Source organism: Gavia stellata, chromosome 2, assembly GCF_030936135.1.
Source record: "Gavia stellata isolate bGavSte3 chromosome 2, bGavSte3.hap2, whole genome shotgun sequence".
NCBI classification, from domain to species: Eukaryota; Metazoa; Chordata; class Aves; order Gaviiformes; family Gaviidae; genus Gavia; species Gavia stellata.
The window spans coordinates 33,893,152-33,919,195 of record NC_082595.1 but is presented as its reverse complement, the minus strand read 5'-3'; the positions used below and the strand labels follow the sequence as shown (position 1 = coordinate 33,919,195).

At 37.2% G+C, this 26,044-nt stretch overlaps 1 protein-coding gene across 7 annotated transcripts in view; it reads left to right on the top strand.

Annotated features, from left to right (window-relative positions):
• Positions 1-26,044, top strand: part of AFDN (afadin, adherens junction formation factor) — a 133,106-nt gene that overhangs the window by 96,197 nt on the left and 10,865 nt on the right. For 6 of the 7 annotated variants that reach the window (XM_059835835.1, XM_059835836.1, XM_059835833.1 and 3 more), the window contains 7 exons: positions 14,436-14,501; positions 14,660-14,733; positions 15,271-15,389; positions 16,432-16,626; positions 16,885-16,976; positions 17,417-17,605; positions 20,201-21,223. In XM_059835835.1, coding sequence (XP_059691818.1) covers positions 14,436-14,501; positions 14,660-14,733; positions 15,271-15,389; positions 16,432-16,626; positions 16,885-16,976; positions 17,417-17,605; positions 20,201-21,223 — 1,758 coding nt within the window. The remainder of the gene's footprint in view (positions 1-14,435; positions 14,502-14,659; positions 14,734-15,270; positions 15,390-16,431; positions 16,627-16,884; positions 16,977-17,416; positions 17,606-20,200; positions 21,224-26,044) is intronic. The other variant, XM_059835838.1, reaches the window with a different exon arrangement.

The following is a 26,044-nucleotide window of genomic DNA, read 5'->3' as shown; positions in this document are numbered from 1 at the left end:
TGCTTGCAAGCCCACAAAAGTTATAGTGCATCTATGCTTTAGCTAGAATTCCTCTACCAGACTTCATTCAATTCTGGCATTCAAATAACTTCCAAAATTCCATTTAGATACATGTTAATACAGCATTTTAATTTTAATTTTTTTACTCCTATTAATGAAAAATACTTTCAGAAGTTAACAAATTCTGTGTAGACTTTTTCCTGTATGAATAATGCTCTCAGTTGGAGTAAAAATTTAGGTACATGATAGTGTATGCACTGATGCTGGGTTAAGTTGTATCCATCTGAAACTGCACAGCAGAATTACGTGGAGATTGGGCTGCGGGGTTTTTTCCAGTTGTAATTTGTCCTTAGCTATAGAGCCAAAAACCATTTCTTCAAAACAGTGCAGAGATACAGGGTGGTTTTTTTCCAAAATAGATTGCCCAGTATATCTGGCTTGTAAAGTCCTCTCCACTGAGCTAAATAAGCTGAGGCATTAGTTCAGAGTTGCCTTAACAGGGAAGAGTGTCACAGAATCTGCAATACAACTTGTAGATTGGTACATAACTCTCAATAGCCCTTAGCGTGTCACTGCTCATAGAGTATTTATAGCAAACGTACATTAAGAAGTTAACCCTTGTTTGGGGAAATGGAGCTCAAGCAATATATTCTCCTGGAGCTCAATGAAAGATGTTTTTTCTTTGAAACAAGAGAGAAATGGAATCAAACAGGCTCATGTATTTAATTTCTTTTGTAAAAAATTAAGAGTGCTTTTATGCATTTGTAGAATATCATATGACTCTTAAGTTGCATTTATAATAATAAAAGAGGCTTCCTTTTCAGAAAGGTTAAGAAAGACTAATGAATAAAACTTGCTTAGTCTTTTACGAATGTCATATATGAAGCATTTTCCCTTTACTTACCACTTTTCCCATTTAATGAGAGAAAGAGTAAAGTACAATTACGTAGGAATTGTTGCATACTTGATTCCAGTCTCAGAATGAGACTTCAGGCCAGTTGCTTTAGCTAGTTTGTTTAGTTACTTTAGTTTTCATCAAAGATGGTATCTTTTAGAAGGACTCAGTTTGCAGTGTGTGAGAGAAATCACGTGTTACAAATTGATATACTTCTGTCTAGCACAGAAGACACTACAGCTATTTATGTCAGCATGCCTCTTTCCTTGTTTATCTAATTGCCTTATTAAGGTTTCTGAATACCATAATTTGTTTAAAAAAACCCAAAAAAACAACAGAAGACTACATATGCACAAGACTACAGTACTGCAGATTTTATTAATGCCATTGAATGACAGGCTGGAGAGCTGGGCAAAGAGAAACCTTATGAAATTCAACAAAGGCAAGTGTAGGGTACTGCACCTGGGGCAGAATAACCCCATGCGTCAGTACAGGTTAGGCGCTGACCTGCTGGAGAGCAGCTCTGTGGAAAGGGACCTGGGAGTCCTGGTGGACAAGAGGATGACCAGGATCCAGCAATGTGCCCTGGTGGCCAAGAAGGCCAATGGCATCCTGGGGTGCATCAAGAAGAGTCTGGCAAGCAGGTGGAGGAAGGTTATCCTCCCCCTCTACTCTGCCCTGGTGAGGCCGCATCTGGAGCACTGTGTCCAGTTCTGGGCTCCCCGGTTCAAGAAGGACAGGGAGCTGCTGGAGGGGGTACAGCAAAGGGCTGCAAAGATGATTAGGGGACTGGAACATCTTTCTCATGAGGAAAGGCTGAGGGACTTGGGTCTTTTTAGTCTGGAGAAGAGAAGACTGAGGGGGGATCTTATCAATGCTTATAAATACTTCAGGGGTGGGTGCCAGGAGGATGGGGCCAGTCTTTTTTTATTGGTGCCCAGTGACAGGACAAGAGGTAATGGGCACAAACTTGGTCATAGGAAGTTCCATCTAAACATGAGGAGGAACTTCTTTACTTTGAGGGTGGCAGAGCACTGGAACAAGCTGCTCAGAGAGGTTGTGGAGTCTCCTTCTCTGGAGATATTCAAAACTTGCCTGGACACATTCCTGTGCAATCTGCTGTAGGTGAACCTGCTCTGTTGGGGGGGTTGGACTAGATGATCTCCAGAGGTCCCTTCCAACCCCTATCATTCTGTGATTCTGTGAAGTCCATTACAGAACATCTTGGGGTCTTTGGTCTTTTATCTCCTGGGAGAAGCACTCTTTAGGACGATAGAGGGTATATTCCCATGCTTGCTTTGTGTACAAGTCAATCTTGATTGCAAACATTCTTCTATAAAAAAAGTAACAGGTAACCCTTCTTCCATTAAAGAGAAAAAAAAAACTCTTCAGTCCTCTCTCTTTACTCATTTTGAGGCTATTTGTAAATAGAGCTTCTGGATACACCGGATGTAAAGTTTCTAGGTTGCCCAGTGCTTCAGAGATCCATGATATTGTACTGCTTGCAGTCTAGCCTTTTTTTTTTTTTTCTCTGAATAGTAAGACACTTATTTTTCATCTGTTTTCCCACCCAGTGCAACTTAAAGCTACAGCAGAATTGTTCATGGATGTTAAATGCTTGATGTTTCTTTGCCTGTGAATAATGTTGTCACCAAAGTTTGAATCTCCACTGCCTGTTTTGGTTAATTGGAAATTGTTTTCCAACTCCAAAAATGTTTGGTTTTTTTCCCCCCACCATGGAGGATAATTTGAGAGGGGAAAGCAGAAGTTTACAAATGTGGAGCATGGATCAGTTTTAAAATTCTTTTTTAAGTCAGGGTACAATGTGACTCATAGCAGCTGTAGCCACAACTAACAGACCAGTTTTACATACAGTGGGCTGGTTCACCTCACTTACATTTGGAAATTATATAGGGCATGCTATGAAGTATTGTCTCTAACGATGACAGATTTCCAAAGTCTCTACATTGATCTTGAGGCGGCCAAAGCCTTCGCTTCCTCTGACAAAGTGTTTTTTTTTCTGATCTTCAAGTCCGGAGAAGTTTGCCCTCACTGGAGGCAGGACCAGTACCTACAGAGTTGGTCTTTCTCATTCCTCTGGGCTGACAGCAAGTACTGCAATGAGTCATAGACATAGTATATTCGGTACATAAAGTAGATAAATATGTACCTATCCAGATACAACCTACAAAATGCATGCAGCTTTAGGGAATTGAGTGTTTGGGTGATCAGAAACCTTTGCTTTTGCCTGCTGGAGAGCACATTTGTAAACTGGCTGCATAGTTTAGTAAACCGGTGTTCTTTAAAATGCTTACAAGCTTGGTTTATTTAAATGCTTCTAGACTAATTACTTGCCAGGGAGGTCAGACTGAGACTTGATTCTGTTGCATAAACTTGCCTTTAAGGATGTTTATAAAAATGTACAGGGATCTTCTATGTAAACTTAAGAGTCTGGAATCAGAATTAGCCTTGATAAAAACCAGTAAAATGTACTCTGGGCGTAGGCAGATAAAAGATTTCAGGCCTGATGGTTGGTATCAGGCTTGATAGCTACATTTCTGTCCTATTTTATTTAAAGACATTTTAGTTGCAGGGTTTCGTTCTGGTTTTGAACTGTTTTGTTTTTATAACATACAACAGAAGCTTAACAAAAAAGACCGACTTGGGGAAACAGTGTCATCCTTGAAATGTTATGAGAGGTACCAGGTCCTAATATTTCAGCAAGGCATATTTACGTGTGTGTATATACATATATGTGATATCTACATTATTAAAATGAAGTCTTTATTAATGTTTGTATAATTACACAAAACCCAAGGAAGTCTTGAAAATTACTTATTTTTAAAAAATGTCCAGTGATTTATGTGAACCATTGGAGTGTTTTGACATGTAGTCTTGGTATCTGAAGTCACTTAAATTGGAATATTACTTTAAAAAGGTTGATAACTGTATGACACTTTTTTGTGGATTCAGTCAAACTATAATTGGAGAGTGGAGGGTACCTTCACTTCAGGACTACTTTTTCATATTACTATTTATGTGAAGCTTGAAACCGTTTAAATATTCATGTATTTAAGACATAAATCTTCAAATCAGTATTGATAGGTCATTAGGAAGAATTTCTTGCATTTTGTGTAAATAAAAGTTTTTAACACATGTAACATTTAAAAAAATTTTGTTATTGAAGTGTATTTTTTTCTTTAATCAAACGTGACTTCTGCCAGTCTTTATTGGAAGCTGTTCATCGCTTCAGTTTTATTGGAGCGATAAACAAAGTATGTGAAGCTAAACAGGTATGGGCAAATGATGGTTTAGAACAAGTAATGACAAGACCTTACTGTTAATTGTTTGGAGCATTACCGGTTTGGTTAGGTGCCGTACCTGCAGATAAGTTTTGCAGATGCATAGTTTTTCCTTAATTACTTAATACTACCATTTTGCTGTCATTCCTAACAACTGGAAAAGTGTTTTTGTAATAGTTTTCATAGTTTTAATTCTAATGATAGGTATTGAAATAACTAGGTCATCCTACAGATCTACTAAAACTGCAAGAATATTACTAACCTCACAGAAAGTACAGCTAGTTTGTGATCCACCTAAGCTAGTTGTGGGGCATCATGTTTGAGGATGGGAGTATATTAACTGTAAAGGGGTTATCACCTTATCAACAGGTGGACCTTCATTCCCACTCTGATACCTTTACACTGGGGTACTGGTGGGGCTGCATGGTGTCTCAGCACCTCCAGCCCATCACACCACTGGCGGTAGGTCCCCATGTGGCATGGCATGGGTGGCTTGCCTGGGAACCCAGCTGCGTGTTGACACTCACTAGAAGGAGCTGCCTGTTCTTTCCACCATGCCGTTATGGCTGCTTGTCCTGGCAAATACCAAATGGGAAGGAGGAGTAGGTAGGATTTCTTCTGCCTGCTTTTAATGCTTCTGTGGTGACTGAATCACCAGCTTGTGGGCTAGCTGTAATGTTGCCATTAAGAAGAGTCTATCTGATGTTCCTGTTCTTCAAACTGCTACTTCATATACAGTTGCGCTATATGGCATATTCTGGTTTTATGGCTGATGTAGTGTACGTAAGCCAAATTTTCCTGTGTGGGTTACTGACAAGAAAATCTTGTAAAACTCACCTTGTGTGACATAGCAACACTAGGAATAAAATCTGTTTTCCTTAAATATTTTCCTTAATTCTGTCATTTTTATTAATTTATTACTACTTTAGTCTTGTACATCCTCAATTTTACACTCTTCTGATGTAGGAGTAGTTGTTTCTTTTTTCAGATCAGCGTAGTTTATCTCGTTCTTTTCCTTACTGGTCTGATTATTCTATAGAAATGGCTGTAATTTTTTTTTTAATGCTGCCTCTTCTATTTCTATAGTTCTCATAGTATGTTTTGAAGCAAATGCAGTATTTTGGGCACAGTCCTGTTAGAGCAAGGAGGGGCTTGCAAAGTAACGCTAACTGTGAAAACAAGTATGGACTGCTGTACACGGATGTGTTGCTTGATAGATGGCCCACATGATAAGCGGATGTGATAGAAAATGACTTGTTTCTTGTTAGGCTGTCTCAAAAGCTGGAGTTAGATTGCATTATCCAACTCGGTCCTTTGGCTTCTTTAACATGACAGAATTTTTGTAGTCAAGCAGAGAATCATACCAGGCTTAAAAGGGACAAATGCCCACTTGGACAACAGGTATGAAATTTTTGCGTACCTTTGTCTGCCATAAATCTTAGTTAGCTGAACATATTTTTGTATTTTTTTCTTTTGATGCATTAAATGTGTGATTGACTTTGCTGTGTTGTATCAACTTTGTTTTCCTTCCATTCTCCTGCTCGCAGTGAATTTCCAGCTTTTTTTGAGATTGCAGTCTGTATGACTTAATGGAAATCCCATAAATAAACCTAATATTTGGGGGGTTTGTTACTTTCTTCACCTTCCGGGTGCTGTTTTAATAAGAGAATCTGGTGCTGGACTCCTTTTTTTTTTTTTTTTTTTTCCTTTCTTTTTCCCTCCTGCTCCATGTCAGTGCCGTGACTCTTAAATATGTTACATCAGCATTCTAGAGATTGAAGTTACACTGACTAGAGGTGCCAAAATTGCTGTTTAACTTTGAGGATTGCCATAAGTTGCATGAGTTTTCAGAACTTTTCTAATCTTTCAGGCCCTTCAGGAAAGTCATTCAGTCAATTAATTTGTTCATTTATTCAATAAATTCTTTACTAAATTCCTTTGTATCAGGTGATGTGTCCTGGGAAACTAGCATAATGTTTGTCTAGTTGTCCTACTGCTTATTTAGAAGACATTTATAAATTAAAGTTTACAGAGTTTTTGTTACTTCTTAATTTCCCAAATACAAGTACTTGACAAGTACTTTTTCTGAATTATTAGGGAATGTATATTTATAAAACCATATCTGTCTATATATTTCAATGTCACTTATTATACATGTAATAAAAAAATTTTAAAAGTTGTTGTCTCTCAGGTGAGATTTTTAATGTTGACCTTTTTTTTTTGTCTGTCTGAATTCATTAACATAAGAGATACAGAGTTTTTTGAAAGCTGAAAGCTCTTGCTGAAGTTCCAGCAGGTTAACTGTGCTTTGCTCTGCAGTCTTTGGTTGTATTTTGAGATTAAGTTCTGTTGATACTGTAAATGTATTGGGGGTTTTTTGATTCCATGTGATGGAGGAATGATAAAACATCCTCTGAAACAAATGATAACTACTGCTAGTTTTTCTCTCTTAGCCATGTAAGCTACTTCTTTCTTGTTCATGAAATCCTCTGCTATTTTAGTATTTGTACGTGTTACTTTGTGATTTCGGAATATAGTCTGCAATTTTAGTTTCCTTTCTAACAGGTCAGGGTTTTTGCTTTGAAAAGAATTGATTTAGGAAGTTTCGTAAGTATTTTATAAAATATTCAATCTTTAGGTACTAGTGTGGGCACAGTAGCCTTTCCCTGATCAGTTGATAGTGTTTTGGGGTTGAATTACAATATTTATGTATTTTACAGTGTTTGGGAGCTGAATTGCAATATTCATTTAATGTGCAGACTTTGTATGCAGAAGATTCAGTGTCAATTCATATGTGGGATCTACCCAGACATTTGAGAGGGTCCCTTGTCAATTCAACTACAAATCACCAGAAAAATAAGTGTCTCTTGTTTTTATAGATTGGAACGTAAGCTAAACAGTGTTAAACAATGCTTACACTAAACGAGGGCCTAATGAGTATCACTTTAGTAATTTGAAGTTTTCATTTAATTTCAAAAGAAGAGTTAGGTTTGCATGGACTATGCAATCCATGATCTATGAATAGTACTGGTGTGAAACTCCCAACAATCATCATCATCCAAATGTGTAATAAACTTAACAAGCCTCTCTGTGTTTTATTTCCTTGCTTTTATTTATATCCTCAGGTTGTAATTTTAGACTCCATCTTGTAAAATTTTTCTGAACATGTTCTGTGATAAGAACTATTTAAAACTAGGCTACTATGACAGAAATAAAGCTAGTCGTCTTTCCTGAAAGCTTATCTATCTTTCTTCTGTCCCGCATTAAGTATTGTTATACAGTGTATGTAGGCCACACAGATGCAATAAAACCAGATCTAAGGGAAACGGAACTTCTGATGAGTTTTAATTGCTGGATTTATTGATAGCGTTTCATACCTCAGTGTCTTTGCTTATCCTCTTGACTTGTAGCTCCTCTTATTCTTGCTTTGCTTCTTGGAGGAGGACTCATTGTTTATTTCCATTTTTACAAGATAGTCTGGTCACTTAAACAAATATTTTCCCATACATTCTTTCTTTCATTTACATATAGGATAAAGACCTGAGTTACCATTCTAAGCAGACTTCTTTATGCAGAAGTATCCTGTGTTTGCCTTTACCTCCCAAGTAAGATTAGAAGATCTATTAAAATTCCATCTAAATGTGAGAGAATGTTCCCCATTATCATAGAAATCCTGCAGCAACCTGTAAGTCACAGCAAATTTAGGATTAATTATTCTCATACTCTCACTAAACTTAAGTGCATGACAAACTTGCAAGTGCAGTATGTTAACATCTTTCAACTTTTGCTGGTTTAAAACATAAAATTACTCTTAAGATAAGTGTAAGATTATTAAAAAAACCCCAACTTTATACAGGTGTTGCATCTCATGCGAATGCATGGGTTCGTTCTGAGTACTGGACTTAATCATTTGCCGCAGTTTCCCACATGCGTTGGCTATGTACATCCATCTTAAAGATGAATAAGCTCAAGCATGGAGAAGATTATTTTCAGGAATCTTTTGATGTTTTTACTCAGAGAGCTAATTAAGCTTCCTGGAAGAAAATGGGGACATTTTTATCCCATTGTGTAATTACGTCAGTAAAGGTGTTCCAGTTTTTTTAATAGGATGTATTTACTTCAACTCGAGATAAGCTATTCATCTCCATCCCTTGCTAAAGTTAGGATGATTTGAATTTTTTATGTTTAGGAGGGGAATGGGTGGGCCTTGGCAAAATTGGGAAGTGTCTTTTTTGGGTGTACTTGCCATGCAGGCTATAAAAAGCTTAAAATGAACTTCAAATGTTTGTAACTTCCCCCCCCCCCCCTCCCCCTCCCCCCGCCGTGTGTGTGTAGTTTGCTTCTCTGTGTGGGCATCTGTATCTATGTGGCTTTTTTGGTTTTGCAATTGTTTCGGGACTCAGCTTCTACTAGAATACTGTTGCTCTGCAGACGCTGCTCAGAGCTGCTTGACAAGTCAATAGATGGCCTATAATAGAATTTAGGAATTTGAAACGGTTTAAATATTGGGTTAAAAATCACACTATTCACCAAATAGTGGAGTCTCAGGCTGCAGCAGAGGAACACTGATTATTTTATGTCATGCTGTTTTAATGTGTTTGGGAATTACTTGGGCAGTGTTTAAACTGAAATACTCCCTCATAGGTCAAACTCCATTGGTATGTTTTCATATTGCTCATTAAAAAGAAGACTTCCCTACTGGAAGTTCACAGGTGTGGTCTAAACATGGGTAAATTGTTCTTATGTTTAAAAGATGAACAATTCCTGGCTCTTATTTTCCTTCTTAAAGAGGGCTTTTGGGTTTCTAGCAGTAAAAAGCCCAGTTTCAGGTCTGATGTGAAAAGCCCACCTGATATTTGTCCTATACATTCACAGCTCCTGATGATTATGCATTTGTTAGCAACAGTGCACAGTTGCTGTAACCTGATAAAAGTTGGCACAACAGCTTGAAGAAGAATAATGTCACCCTCCCTTACCGATCCAGGCCTCTGCGAGCCAACCCCCTTTCCTATACAGTTATGAACAGTCATGCTGTGCTGTAAACAATTTGAGGAAGCTGATTTGGTTGAAAACAAAGCTTTTATTTGGGAGGAGGCAGGCTGGGGACAGGGGTCAGCTTAGCCTTCAGCCAGGTCTGCCGTGGGACCTGCCATGACGCAGTGGTGCCCACGCAGGTTCAAGTACAAGACAGCATGGGAGCAGGCAGGTGGATTTTTTTTTCTGACACTCTGTATGAGCTCACTGCTACTGTCATTGTAATTGATTTAGTATAAATTTTTTTTAAAAAATACTGGAATGTGTAAATGGTGCTCCACTGCTGCCTTCAAATTTGGTTCTCTGTGCTTTATGCAGTTTTTATGATCTAGGGTTGTTCTTCTGTACTGATTATTTAGCTGCATTGTAAAAGCATAGAGTGGAGGTGTTTCTCATTTTGAAGCTTAGGTCTAATGTACTTGCGGTATCAGAATTTTTAAATATCATGTAATTCCCTTTCTTCAGTCCACAATTCACTCTTGTTCTAATTCTGATCAGCTAATATCTTCCTTATAAAACTTTTTCCCTGTGGTACTCTGCTTTGGCTATGCATTGTAATGATAGATAACATGCAGAGCCTAGCAAAGGAGGTCTTCAGAGTAAAGTGTTAGGCTTATGCAGTTCTGTTCAGGAATATTGTCACCCAGGTGAACTGAAGCCTGTGTTGATTGCTTTTGATAGAATGATTGCGCTCATTTTGTAGAAGTGGTTTTTCCAGTTGAAAGCTGTGACTAAAGTGTAGCTGCTAATTTGGAAGCAGTAAAAAAGTAGCAGTAGGTTTGTGGTGTTTTTCAGTTACACACCTTGAAAATTTTTCTTAAATTATAACTTAAGGGAAAGGACTTGCCCAAATTTTTCCTTAAAAGGGTACTGTTGTTTCAATTTCTGCTAGGATTGTGGGAAAATGTTGCTTCAAGTGTGGAAGAAAAACAGGTAGGTTGGTAGCACTAGAGAGTTTACTATTATAGATGGGGCTTTTTTTTTTTTCTTTTAGGATTTTCTACATTATTTTTTGAAAAATACTTGTAAAGGTTTTGGGGGTTTTGTAGTTGGCTATATATATATTCGAGAAAATGTGCTGTAGGTTAATTAGTCTAGGGGGAATAAACCATCTTTTTATGCTTACTACTTTCTTGCTTTCCACAATCATCTAACTTCTCTACAGTTGTGTTCTTCTGCTCGGACTAACAGCTTTACAGATACACATGCTTTTGTTATTCAGGATTGGAGAAAATAAAGTGAACTGAAAAGAACATTTACCGTATTACTGTTATGATACATGTATGTCATTTCTCTGTTTTGTTTCTGGGGGAATAGTTCTAGTTATGTTGACCTTCACGTTCCATTGAAAGAAAAGCAGGTTAATAAGCAGTTTACAAAGAAACCTGTTTTATTGTAATGTAAATGATAGGAGAAAAATCCATATGGTGTGTATGAGAATTTTGCTCAATTTGGAGTTTAGTATGCATGTCTAACCACATATTAACAACCTTTTTGTGTCCTTAATAACTGTACATTTCCGTCTGATGCAGCCTCCTGGAAGGTGGGACTGAAGCAAAATTAAGTCTGTTTCAATAGAAATTAAGAATTTGGGTTCAAATTACTCTAAAGCCTAGGGTAAAAGTTGAAGGAAGATGATGTTAACTTTGAGGATGTTTACTGAGAGATCTTCCCAAGCATAAGTGAGAGCACAGGCATGCTGTGAGAAACATATTAAATGGCATGTGAAGTAGGTAGAGAAGGAACTCATTTGTCCTAATAATATGAAGTTAGATGTGGTAGCTGATAAAGATTTTTTTTTATGTAATCTGAATGGAGATTTATTTCTAAATCATTTTTTATGCTTTCAAAATTCATTAGTTTTGTATTAAGTGAGATGACTTGGAGCTAACACATCTGCTTGTAACTTCTCTTAAAAGAACAGGAAAGGGATTGACAAACTGTATAGGCTTCATAAAAGCATTAAAAAAGGAACAAAGAGTAAAATGTCAACTCTTTCAAATCGTAATGAGAAATTACTGTAAGGCTTAGAGTAGAAGAACAGTTATACTCAGAGCAAAAATCCATCAGATCTGGTATCCTCCAGCTGTGGGGTATGTAACCAAAGAACATAACAAAACAAATGTAAGATGGTTCTTCCTAGTTTCTAGCTTTCTGTAATTTCAGAATTTCCTTCAGAATGTATTATATCTGTATCATTTTTCTGAAAGTCCTTGAAGGGCTGTACCATGGATCTGTGGTCTTTTTTGTGCATGTTTACACTTTGGCATCTACAGCAGTTCCTGGCAGTTTGCCAATTTAATTATGAAATCCTATGGAAAATGTTCTCATTTTTGTTTTTTTACTTTTTAAAATATGCTAGCTGATAGCACAAATAAGAAAGTTTTGTCTGTTGGCTCATTAGAGAGATGATAAATAATCCAGTCTGTGCCACTCATAATCCCATAGACCTTCACTTCCTTGATCATTGCTAAGCTGAGGAGTCTGTGTCTATTTAGTTGGTTCTCTCAAAGAAGCTATTCCATGTTTCTGATCATCCTTGATATCCTCTGAGCCACAGAATAATCAGAATTATAAAAAGTTTTCTAAATGTGGAACTTCTTAGATGTTTGGTGAGCATGGTGGTTTCTGTTTTGTTTGTTCTTTTCTGTTAGTTCTGTTGGATTCCAGATATGTGAGCTGATATGTGAAGACAGCTCTGAAAACAGTGACTAAAAAGATCTTTATCAAGGAGTTGAAGCCAGCTTAGAAACTATTATATGGATATTTGTGCAATTGCAAATGTTTCTCATCACTATCTGCAAACCAGTGTACATATCATGGGCTTAAACAGAAGGTTTCAACTTCATTTAATGTGCACTAACAATCACAATCAAGCATAAGAAAGGCGCTATGTATGGATATAGTGTGTCTAATGTAATTTATGAGTACCAAAGTCACAATCACAAAATTGCTTGATTAATATGTGCATTGTTTAAAGTGGCAATGCTCTTCCAAAGGCTTGCTGGTTTTTACCTAATCTTTGACTGTATTAGGCAGATCTTTGATTTATGGACCCAAGGGGGATGAGATTCTTGCTAGCATCCTTTGAAGATAGGAATGAATAAAAGCAGCATCCAGTCCCAAGTGGCTTCAGAGTATATAAACGCAATCATCTTAATTTTCAGTTCCCAACAAGGGGAGGTGGTAACTGGTTCTGCTGACAGTGCCCTGATGGGGACCGGTCCGTTACAAGGTTGGAGCATTACTTCACGTTTGGACCGAAGAAATACATTTTCCCCCTGTTATTGCTCCAGTGTTCAGTATCATGTGATCCTTCTCCACCCTTGATTTTAACTTACCTGATACATTTTCTATATGGCAGATTTAGTTACCTTATTGTTTGCCATTTTTCTGGAATGCTTAACGTGCATGGTGAACAGCACATTCATATAGGGCTTCTCTGATAACTTCCATTCCTTGTGAAAACTAATAACTTCCTATCCATTGTTGAACCAGTTATTAATATACAAGGACAAGTTCCTTCTTATGCCATGTCATCCTCAGGAGATCTTGCCACGTGTGTCCTGGAAGTCTAGGTGTTCTGTCAACCAGAGCAATCTTCCCCATGTGTTTCTTGGTTGCTTGGGGGAAAAAAGATTTGTGAAGCATGGTTTTGTTTTTCATTATAATTATCTAGCTGTCTTCTGACTTGTATTTCTCATAACTTGAACTGATTTTTCTGGTATAAAGTTAAAAATACTCTGCAGTTACCTTGATGTTTCTTTAGAGCCCTTTCAAAAACAAACAATAATTAAACTTTTTTTAATTGCCCTTATATTCTTTTCAGACAAAGAAAATGTCCTTCAATTATGTGTTGCATATTTTTTCCTTTTTTTCTTTTTCGTACGGCTCAAGTAATTACGAAAAATTTGGACATGTAGAATGTTAATCTGGAATCATAAGACTCAAAGGAATTCCTTTTCTGTGGCTTTTGAGAAAACATTTGGGATTAACTCAAAATTTAATGAATAAAAATTAGGTCCTTCACCTGCTTAGAAAACCATCTATAACACTAGCTTTTTAGTAATCTTCACCTTGATTTTTATTTTACTTTATCAGAATGGTGGGAGCAATGAATGCTTTTGCTGCCAAAAGCAGGGGGGAAAAAAAAGAGTTTGAAAAGCTGAGAGGGGGTGAAAGGAGGAGGAAGTTGCATATTCAATATCAAAGCAACTTGGGGGCTTATTTTAGAAAACGACGTCCCATTAAAAACTGTGCTCTGTTGAAAACTTAGCACTCTTCTTCCAAGTGACTTGCTGAGTAAAATGGCACAGTTTGCTATAGTAGATAATGAAATCACAAGTAATTGTCTTACATTGTAAGTGACAATTTAAAGGTTTTTGATACTAACATTTAGACTGATCTGTGTGGTGTCTTGTAAATTGGAGCATGTGGATGTTGCAACAGCATGGCTTGAAGAGAAGCTTATGTTCTCTTGACTTGCATCTGTTGGTTGTCTAGCAGTAAGTTCACTGCTAACAGTTCTTTTACAAAGACTAAATACAGACAAAATTTAGCAGAATACTTTGAGGCAGATGTTTTACGACCAAAATAGCATGGTTTTGCAGTAGACTTAAGTATTGGCTCTGTCAGCTCTAAAAGACTTAATTACAATGTCTGCTTTACTTGTTTATTGTAAAACTAGAGGCACTCTTTGTTCCTTTACACTAGCTCCTTTATAGTCCTAATAAATGTAAAAAGTATTTCTATTACTTTTTCTTGTAATCTGCAATTTACCTTGTTTCATTTGGGTATTAGGAAGGCAAACAGTGCAGTCTTTTGGAAAATAATACATAGAGGTATAAAAAAAATAAAATGCATGTGAAAGTGCACATAAGTATTTTTTATTAGAAGGGGATTAGAACAAACTTCTAAAGTATAAGTTTTGGTTAATGTGTTTTCTTTCTTATTCAAGCTTGCATTAAGACCAAATATTATTTGCTTCTAACAGTGCTTGCAGGTTCAATAGGCCTAATATTAAAATTTTCTTTTACCTTTACATGAATGTAACTCTTTTCTGTATAATTGTTTTTATCCAGTTTGGAAATATATAAAAGTAATGAGAACTTAGAGGTTTACCTAGCCATGTAAAATTCTGATTAACACTTGTGGAATGCTTAGGAAATGAAATACAAATGTAATAAATGCCTCTTTCTCTGTAGGGTGCTGGTCAAGACAAACTTGGAATATATGTCAAGTCTGTTGTGAAAGGAGGTGCTGCAGATGTGGTTAGTACTATTCTTAAACATCAGAAGTTCAAAGGTAGAAAGATCCTTTGGAAATGCTATCAAATCCTTTGTTTACTAGTATGTGTGAGTAATAGTTTTAATTTAGACCATGTTAGCATTGTTTTATGAATTTTCTTCTCTCTTGAATATGTAATTAGGATGGTCGTCTGGCTGCAGGGGATCAGTTGCTCAGTGTGGATGGTCGAAGTTTGGTGGGCCTGTCCCAGGAAAGGTATGGAATGCTTTCTTTGGGAGTCTTTACATGAAGAAAATGCTGGACTAATAACTTACTGGAAAGGGGTGGAGCTCTTTATTTTGTTTGTTTTAACCTGTTAGGCTTTGTCTTGGCTTTTTATAATTGCCTATGAATAATCTTTAGTAACAAGTTCAACTGTTTGTGTAGTATTTTCTGTATATGATACAGGTTATCTATATAGAAGAGACTGTATTACACATTTGGGCATTAGTTTTGAGCAAACTTTATTTCATTCTATTTTTAAGTATTTTGGCTTCTGACCTTTAACTGCAGAAATTGGAAATAGTACTTGCCTGTAGGTGTTATCTGTCTAATAAGTGTATCTTCTAGTCATCATCATCTAGTTTTTTTTCAAAATGATTTTAAGTATTAATCAGAAAAAGAGTGTTTTGTCAAAAAAAAGTTTGCTAGAATAAACATGAGAAATCATGACATACTTAGTTCTCCTTATTATCAGTTTGTAATACAGTGCCTAATTTTGTTTTGTTTTATTTGCTTTGGCTTTTATTGCAGGGCAGCAGAACTTATGACTAGGACAGGTTCTGTAGTAACACTAGAAGTAGCAAAACAAGGAGCAATTTACCATGGTCTGGCAACCCTGCTTAATCAGCCATCCCCAATGATGCAAAGAGGTAAAAATGCTAATATTATTTATGTTGCTAACAGCTTTATAAGTCTTAAAACACATAAAATAATTCATAGTAGCTTGCCAAATATTACCAAAATATTAAATCAGAAAAAAAAACATAATTGCACAGAAAAGAAGCATTTCCTTTCTTATCAAAAGTTCATCCGTTTTTAAATACTGTTTGAAATTATGCTAGTCTAATCACTAATAAATGCTTTGCATATGTAGCTTTTAATAAATCAAATGATGCATTTAAACAGTTCTGGTTTGAAGTAATTTTTATTTTAACAAATGGAATATAATGAATACAAAGGGCGTTAAACTTCAGTGGCTTTTCTATCCCTTTCATAAAAGCTTCTCGTCTCCTCTTGGAATATGACTTCCTTGTAACCAGAGAGTGCAATGTAATTACTAAGAGAGAAATAAATGGAAACAGAAGTCCCTGGAACATGTTTTTCCATTGAATTTTTAGTTAGTTATTTAAACTAGAAATATTGAAACGTATCTTTTTAAGTTTCTGTGTCTGATCATAAGTTGTTCTTGGATGTTTCTCCAATGTTTTATTTTATCATCCTACTTCAGCAAACTAACTTCAAAAGACATATTTAAGTCTTATGTAAAATCATGTTATAAAGGAAACAATTTTGTAAAGGAAGACCTTTTCTACATATAGGGTAGTACTACAGTATCGAAAAGAATGGGTTAAAAGAATAAATCCTTATTATCACAGTTTACAACACCATCCCAGATGCCATATGCTTCTTCAGAGTCAGCAAGTGACTTCAGTAAAGCACATTTGGCTTTTCCAAATATTGTGGTACCTTTTCAAAAGCTCTTTTGTAGCATACAAATCAAAGGAATCCTGTGTAGTTGATACAAGAGTGGGATTGTGTATCTGAAGGAGTAAAGATTTTAAAATTTAGCATTTGCTTTACTGAGAACTCATTTTTAATTATAAATGCAAGGTAGGTCTGGTTTGAAAAAGAATATGCTAGACAGTAGTTAATATAAGTGAAAGGGGGAAAATACATATCCAACTGTTACAGTTTCTGACCGCCGTGGCTCAGGTAAACCCCGACCAAAGAGTGAAGGTTTTGAGCTGTATAATAACTCCACTCAAAATGGGTCACCTGAGAGCCCTCAGCTGCCGTGGACGGAGTACAGTGAACCAAAGAAGCTGCCAGGGGATGATAGATTAATGAAGAACAGAGCTGATCATCGCTCCAGTCCCAATGTAGCAAGTAAGTAAGATTATCCTTCTTTTAGGGGTAGATGCCTCTTCCATTAGTTTTAGAGGCTGTTGAATTCAAAAAGGGGTTGATTGTTTTTAAAAATGGATTAAGTTTAAAATGCCAACATAGTAGTAGAATTTGGAGCAAGCCTCTTGTTAGAAATATTCAAAGGAAAAATCATAGTTACCTTGTGAATATTATTATTTTATTAAGTTATGTAAGTTATTATTAACAGTCATGTAAATGCTTCCTTTAACTTTCCAACAGATCAGCCTCCAAGCCCTGGGGGAAAGAATGCTTATGCATCTGGAACTACCACCAAAATAACCTCAGTCTCTACTGGAAATCTTTGTGCAGAGGTCAGAAGTGGCAAGCAAAATGCTGGCTATTAAACTTTCCTTAGCTATCAATAGCATCAGTGTGCTTGAGTCAAACCGGTGTCTTACTTAACTATTTGAACATAATGCTGGTGCTGGTGACTGGGTGGGGGTTTTGCTTATTACAGCTAATGCAAGATTGAGACAGCTTTGAGTGATTTTTATTAAATTCTGTTCATGAAGTCATCCTTATGATTTCTTAGGTTTGTGCAATATTGCGTACTTGTTCTCAGACAATAAAAAAATGAGTCATAACCACAATTTATATTTGATACTAGACAACCTCTTTATCTCCTATTCCACGCAAATAATGCTCTTATGAGCCAAAATAAAACATTTGGAAAATGTATGTTTAGAATAATATACTGTACAGATCTGTGTGATTAGAAAATTCTACCTTATGTTCTTTCTGCCTTTTTCAGGAACAGACTCTGCCCCCACGACCTGAAGCGTATCCCATCCCAACACAGACCTATACTAGAGAATATTTCACATTCCCAGCTTCAAAGTCTCAGGATAGAATGGGTCCAGCTCAGAGTCAGTGGCCAAATTATGAAGAAAAACCACAGGTCCAGGCAGAAAGTAATCATTCGATCAATACTACAATGCAGGTGAGAAGTGATTTCTTTCAATATAAGAAAAAACAGAAAGAAGCTGCTTGCCTTCCACTCTCAGACTGCTGGAGACATTTTTGCAGAACAGTCAACTCTATAATCTCTGATCTGTTGAGGACAAACTATACCACAGGGATAGAACAACTGTACTTCTGCCAAGATTGGCTTGGGTTCAGAAACCCTACTTTTTTTTTTTTCTTTTTTTTCTCCATAGCATTTATGTTGTCGAGTTCTGCAGACTTGTTATCTGGGATGTTTTAATCCTGTGTTAAAGATAATGGGGTGTAGATGGTAGTAGAGTTTGTCTTGTAAAATGAAAAGCAGACTAAATCTTTCACTATTCCAAGGTTTACGTGGAAAAATCTCTTTGCCTGTCGGGTGTGTTGTTTAAGTGACAAAGTGAATTGTTAAAAATGAAATAAAACAGTACTTTGAGACTTATCCAGGGTCTTCACTGAAACATATTCCCTGCTCTCAGTTAAAAAATAAATAAATAAAATTCAAGTTGCATCTATTAACAACATGCAGCTGCTTCTTGACCTGAAATGAATTTACCCACAGTGTACCTTTATAAATAAATAAAAAAAAAAAAAGTTATTCTGCTCTTTGTAAATGAGGACTTTACTCAAATCCATACAGGAAATTAGATCTCCTAAATCCAGTCACTGGATCAACTTTTTCTGTAATCCACCAGAGACTTAAAAATATAGAGAGAAAACTCTTTTTTGCTCTTTCTTAATTTGTGATAAAAGCAAAGCCTTACACCGGGCTCAGTATGTTTCACGTTTGGAAAAGCAGTGTCATGTAAATTATCTTGAGATTGTGTCACAGAAGCAAAGTAAGGATTGATTATTGATTACTCACAAAGGTATCGGCAAGTGAATTCAGTAAAAAGTCAATTGAATAAAAAGTTAGTGCTTTGGGGTTTTTCTGGTTTTTGTTTTCTTTTATCAAATGCTAATTATTTCAGCTGTTAAGAAAATAGATGTTATACCCAAAGTACGATGGTAATTTTGAAGGAGCATGTTGCAAGTTAAATGACTGTGGCAAATAGCTATGGAAATATTTTGCTGAATTTCTGTGCCTAACTCCTTCACGTTTTGTGATTTCATCTCACATAATCTTAGCTGCATAGTTAACGTCTAGGTGCTCTCTGTAGATGATGGGACGGGGGAGGCTAGTATCACCAGAGAATGGTTCCTACCCATTTATCTTAATGGGATGAATTGCTGCCTGGACATGCATCTCTGCCCTGTTTAAGACAAGCTTAAGTGAGTAGCTTAGACGAGGTGGTTAAAACTGGTGAGATGAACTCCATCTGTTAAAGCTGTTGACAGATACAGAATTTCAGCTATGGTCTTAAGGTTGAATGTGGTGCAGAAAAGCATTTTCATGAAGCCAACAGCTAGAACCTTTAGCTTCCTACAAGCATTGAAAGTGTAATTTTCCCTGCCATACAATAGTTAAGTTGAAAATTAGAGGAAAATAGAATTTTAAAAAAAACCTTAGCTTTTTAATCTTTACAGTGAGAACTGGGCTTGTTAAAAAAAGCTCCCATAAGCTACTGACTGATGTGAAATGCCTGCTTTCTGTTCTGAAGGCATTAGCAAACTGTTTGGCTAGGTGCATCTTTACAGCAAATCTAACACAAATAGCTGTGTGTTCAGCTCTGCTGGACTAATAGAGCATAAAAAATACATTTGTTCATCTCAAAGAAGGCATTCTTTAGAGGTCATGGTTAAGGTCATTGATGGAGGAAAAAGAAAAGGAGTTTGCTTTGTTAGTCTTCTCTCAGTTGTTGATAATTGGTACATTATGTGTTCAGTGCTTAGTAGTTCCTAACATTCGAAGTATGAATATTTGCTTCAAGAAAATCATTAACAGATTTGATAAGCTCAATTCATGGTCCAGTATTCCTTTTCAGGAGGTTTTACACCACAGTGAGACCCTGAGCTTGTATAAAAAAAATTTGGTGTTTGACACACTGAAAAAGTGGCAAAAGCGCAGAGCAATACATCCGTGCCCCAAGAGCAGGTAGAATTAGACTTGACTACCCAGATTCCATACACGTGAATGACACTATAGTAATGAGAGCTTCCCGCGGGTCATCTCGCCTGTTAATGAAGGAGGGTGGGCAGTGGCTCCCTTGTCTTTTCCTCAGCAGCCTTTCTGTTTGCCTTCCTAATAGGAAAAATTTTCAATCAAGCCAGCTGAAGGCTGAATGGCAGAGCTGGTATGCCTGAGCCGCTGTTCTGAGCTGCCAGGACTCTCATGCTCTCATGTGGGGGAGGGGGTGTCAGGGATAGTCCTGAGAAATTGTGTGAGTTTAAGCTCCATTTTGCGGTCATCCTTCCTCCCAGTCCAAGTTTCCAGGCATTGCAGAGGTTGCAAAGTCTTCCATGACTTGAATGAGTTAAAAGGACTGAGAAGAATATGTTATTGTTGGTTTGGGGAAACTTGCTGGACATGGAAGTGCTGAAATTCACTAAAAGTAATTACTTTCAATAATAAGTATGCAGTTTGTGAGCCATTTTCAAATATGTTTTAATATAGATGGACTATGAAATACATGCCTTGTTTAATTCTTTGCAGCGCGTGGCTCATTCCCAGGAAGAACTCCGAGATAAAGTTTTCCAGCCAGAGAGGAATCGTTTGGAAGTTGTTATACGGAAGGATGTAGAGTACATGGATCGGAAGTCAGACAGCGATCAGTGGATGAATTCGTCTGTGGATTCTAGCACGTCTAGCCAAGAACACCTGAACCATTCATCCAAACCCATCTCGCCTGGTTCTTGTTTAACTAAAAGTGGACCTGGCCGTTGGAAAACTCCAGCTACTAGCCAGCCAACTCCAGTGGCCATTTCCCAGCCCATCAGAACAGATCTTCCCCCTCCACCACCGCCTCCTCCAGTGCATTATGCAGCTGAATTTGATGAACTACAAATGGACTTGCCTCTGCCTCCCCCTCCTCCTCCAAATCAGATAGGAGCACAAGGATCTTCCCAGGTAGCTGCTGCTGAGCGTAAAAAAAGAGAAGAGCATCAGAGGTGGTATGAAAAGGAAAAAGCACGTTTGGAAGAAGAACGAGAAAGGAAACGTCGTGAGCAGGAGAGAAAACTGGGCCAAATGCGTTCTCAGCCACTAATTCCTGCTCAGCCTGTGGTTCCCCCTGTTTCCCTTCAACAAGTGAAATCAGAAAAACCTTCAACTTTGCAGAGGTCTCAAGAAACAGTCATTCGAGAGTTGCAGCCCCAACAGCAGCCTCGGACTATTGAGCGGAGAGATTTGCAGTATATTACTATCAGCAAGGAAGAACTGTCCTCTAGTGATAGCCTCTCTCCAGATCCCTGGAAACGGGATGCTAAGGAGAAACTGGAGAAACAACAACAGATGCACATTGTGGACATGCTGAGTAAAGAGATTCAGGAACTTCAGAACAAGCCTGACCGTACAGCAGAAGAAAATGACCGCCTGCGCAAACTCATGCTTGAGTGGCAGTTCCAAAAGCGACTTCAAGAGTCAAAGCAAAAGGATGAAGATGATGATGAAGAGGAGGATGATGATGTGGATACTATGCTCATCATGCAGCGACTGGAGGCAGAAAGAAGAGCAAGGGTAAAAGGGGATAATCCTTTATAGACAAAAGTATTGTATATCTTGGTGGGTTCTCTGGCTTTGTCTGAGTATTTTGATGTTCTTATAGGGTAAAGGAGGATGAAGCATTCTTAAATACCTTGAATTTTAAAATTGCTAACTTACAGTGGCTTCACCAGTTAAGTGATGTATTATGAAAGTATTATAGCTATCTATTATAGAATCCAAGTTGGCAGTCTAATTTACTTTTCTGGTTGTGGGGAAAGAAATTCCTTTTGGATAAAGGGATTTTGCAATGTAGCTGGAGTAGGATTAGAAGGTTAAGAATGGCAGGAATTTGCTTACAGGAAGGTAAGCAAAAACATTTGAAATTATGAAAGTCTCTAGGAGAATCAAGAACAAAAAAAGTGTGATTTTTTTTTTTTTTTAATTTTATTTATTCCCCCCTGCAAATATATTTACCTCTGAGTGTTCTTATTTATAGTCTTAGACCTGAACACAGACACTGAATGCATGCTGTTTCCAGGGAACAGTGAACTGAACTGAGGTTCCACTTTGCTGGTCTTCTCCAGGTAGAGGCTTGGGCATAAGGCAGCTGCCACCTCTGCCTTTGCCACCACCTCAGTGGTGACCCCAACAGTGCTGGGGGGGGAGCATTAGGCTGAGCCATGTGGTTTTGGATACACCCTGTCTAGGGTTCCAGCTCATACATACCTGGATTTTGCATAGTGTCCAGTTTAATCAGTATCTGACAAGGCTTGCTTACCTTAGCTTCGGTACTGTGAAAGCTCATAATATATCTAATAAGATAATACAGCTGAATAGTATGATGAAGTTTTTATTATTCTGCTGGTGGCTGTTGTCTCACAGAACCTATTAAACCTACTGGGAAACAATTTCTATAGGAGAATTTGGTTTTCTTTTCTGAATAATAGCACAGATGCCAAAGTTATGTACCAATACCTATGCTTTGACAAGCTTAAAAACTAGCTCTGTAATATGCTGAGTGTCTTCTGTGTATTTATCTTGAAAAGTTGACTTAATTCTTTGATAAGCAATTTTTAATTCTTGAGAAATGTTTGCACGTGCTTATTTTGACATTCAGAAATAGCTATTGCCTTGAGTAGTATTTGAATTCAGGATTGTTTTGGCAGCTTGATTTCCTAAACTTACTTTTCTCATATTTACTGCAGTCTGCATTGCTTTCCTTTTTTCTTGTGGCTAACTTGATTACTGTGTAAAACAATAGATACCTCAAACTTGGAAACGGAAGAAAGGAAAAGCTAAATATATCTTTGGTAAACAGGTTGCATTAAAGCCCAGCATCGCTAACATGTGATTTGTAGCACATAGGCAGTTACCTATGGGCATAAAAAAGTCCATGTGAAACTACCATTTTAACAAACAGTGTCCTTAAAATTTTACTGTAGCAAGGCTAAAAATGGCATGTGTCATTAATAGAAAGCCAGTTGTGTTGCATAACATTATATTAGTCTTCTCTGCAAGTGCTGGATTTGAAATACTATTTGTGCATGAAGTTCTTCCAGCATTTTGGAACATTTTGAAACTAAAAAATAACAGTTGTCTTGAACTGAAGTAATGTTTGCAGTTTGGTTACATTTCACTGTCTGTACTACTAGAGGTGCAATAAGTAGCATCTCTGGAGAAATACTGAGCTTTTGAATGAGTCAAACCGATACTGATCAAAGCTTTGGATTATTTGATTGTTTTCATTTCTGTATTTCAGGATTATGTCAATTCAGTTCCTCGTTCTAAAGCAGCTGACTTAACAAATAAAAGAAAATGCTTTTGAAAAAGCACAAGTCTAACCTATCTTTATTTTCACTGTGCATCTTTCTTTTTTTCCCCTTTCTTACTACCTGCAGCAGACTGCTGTGCCAGCAATCTCTGTTCTAGATTTGGTATGTTTGTTTCTTTCTCTTCAATATCTCTTTCCCATTTCAATTCCTGATATTATTAATAACCACCCTATGTGCTTTGGATGATGATTTGGCATCTTTGGGTGTTCAAAAATCATTGTGATACAATAAGCAGTAAGTTCACTGTAAGCATGCATTTGAATGTTCCCAGATGTGGTGACTCCTTTCCCTGTGTTTCCTTCCTTTCAGATGTTGTGTTCTGCTTGCAGGCTTGATTTGTTTGTTGTAGCAGTGGTCTAATATTAAACTGTGTATTTGATGTTTTGTGCAATCGTGTTTATAAAATCTTACTAAGCACTTTGAACGAACAAGCTGTGAGGTAAGATTTCCTCCCTTCCCTTCCTCCACCCCTGCAGGTTTTAGAAGAGCTCTAGCAACACTATTCCTTTCCAATCTGAAGTGAAATTGTCCTGAGAGCCTAATAATACCGCATACTGTTTCAGCACATGCTGAAAACATGTTGTTCACAGGTGTTACAATTTTCTTATTAAAGTAAAAATGGATTGTAAACTCAGAAATTACTTCTGAATGAATATTTCCAAGTAGGTCACATAAACATGCAATTATTAAGTTATCATATAATTACAGTTTCAGTTGGTTAATACCATTCTCTTGCACCTAAACCATGACAGGCTTTCAAACTGTAGCAGTAATTGCTATGACTCCACCTAATTCTGTATTTTATTGCTGTCATTGGAAATGGGTACATGGAAAAAAGAGTTTTGTAGTCTTCTAGAGAAGAAATATGTCCCCTTCAAAGTGTATTTCTGTATCATTAGTATACCAATTTGAAAGAAGGGTAATGCTTGCAAGTCCTGTTAGTACAATTAACTTGTGCTGCTGGAAAAAACTGTAAACATGACTGTTAAAAATATAAATCTGGATATTCAGCACTGCTTTATTTTTAAAAAATAATCATCTTTTAAAATGCATACTTCAGATAACTTAGTCTATCTAAGGGTTTGGTTTTGTGTGGTACATTATTGTTAAGCAGTTGACAGCAGGGAAATGGGTAAAGTGTGTCAGCTTTCTGAATTAATGGACAAGCCAGGAGTCATGGATTTTTCAGACTTAGTATCTATCAATATTTTTTCTTATTACTGCTTCTGTATCTATATTTTTTTTTTTGCTCTAAGCCTTGGTCCCCAGAGCTGCGACTGGATAGATAAAGTACTTTGCCAAGAAGGCTGTAAGCTTCTGGATCTTTCTGCGACAGGAGGTTGTGAAGGCAGACATCAGCTTTAAAAATGGATTAGGCAAATTCATAGACATCATGCCTGTAAACAGCTACTCAAAGGATTATACAAGACTGTACCAGCTGACATCTCTAGTACCATGCTGAATGCTGGGGAAACACCAGAAGAAATGGCCAGGCTCATGTGCAGCTTTTCTTGCCATGGTCAGAGACAGAATACTGTGCTAGATGGATCCATGGCCCAGATCAGTTGAGGATTTATTATGTTCATAAATTTAACTTTAAAAAAATAAAGCAAGCTAATTCTGAAATAGATTATGTTGAACACTATACCCAGCAAATACCTCTTTTTCCTAATTTAATCATTTTCATACTGTTCACGTGACTTTCTAGGTGTAGTTGCATCTATCCTGTACCACCTCATGTACTCAAGAAATTACTTTGTAGTTTCTAGAGGAAAAAAAAAATCCACTTTAGAATGCTCCATGCTTTTTTCTGTATGTCTAACATGAACATTGGTGATAGCTGCTCTGCTAATTAAAAGGCTGGTGAAAGGTGATGAATAGTTAATGCATGAATTGTCAACTTGGCTAGTGTTTGTCTTTTTTCCCTGGGCCACTAACAGATCTGACCCAGTTTTAGTTGTCATAAATAAATAGGTATAAATTTAAAGTTCTTCTTGAACTTCTTTTAAAGCATTCTAAGCAGTGTTTGGAGAAATGAAATTTGTCTGGAATCTGAGACTTCCTGGGTGCCTGCCAGTCCCATGAATATCTTAACGTTTCTGATAATGGATCAGCCCATTGGCTCTTTATGAGGAGCAATAGCTCAGAAGAAAGGTGACCCTTCTTGCCTTCTTCTAGGTAGGAATAGTGCTGCAAGCACTATTTTGGCGATAGGGGGACAGAGTTATGTGGCTGAGCGAACTGTTGGCACTTTCAGGAGAGCTGGGACAAAGCAGGGGGGAAGAATTAGTGCTTTGAGCTTAGCTCCTTCACTCAGTTACAGCTAGGAGAATTCTCTTCTCCGTCACTCTGGCTGTACGGATCAGTTGTTTCTACCTGTTGCAATATAAACACATGCTGCTTTGGAGAAACCCTTGAAGTACAATAAATCACATGAATACATGACTTTCAAACTAGAGAAAAATTAACTGGGATATAGAAGTACTGAATCAAAATATTCAACCTGGGAATCTAAGAGACCTCTTACTAGAAATGGGACGTGAAGCTAGTTTTCCTTAGCATCTTGAGAATTAGGGAGTTTGGTTTGAGCTGGATGCTGTTGTACGCACTCACAAACACAAATGCCTTCAAGGGTTCTGGTGTGCCTTGCCATCCCACCGCTCTCTGCCTTGGTCTGGGAATGCTCCAAAGTAGAAACCAGTTACTAATCATAAAGAAATGAGATGTCACTCTGTAATAGTTGCTCTATTCCCGCTTGTGCTTTACATACAATTTTTGGTCTTTTTATGAGGTATTATGTTTAGAACAGCCTTTGACCTGGATACAGTTGTCTTTGCAATTATTACGGTTCAAACGTTGACAACAGTTCCCAGGTGGGCACCCTGCCCAGTTTTCCCTTCTTTCTTTAGTTAAGGTCCCAAGAAAATAAAACCTCCCCTTTAATTTAGTTTGAAATATTTTCTTGTTTAAGTGCATTTGAATAGGAATATTTGCTACTAAGCAAAAAGGCATCCATGCTGTA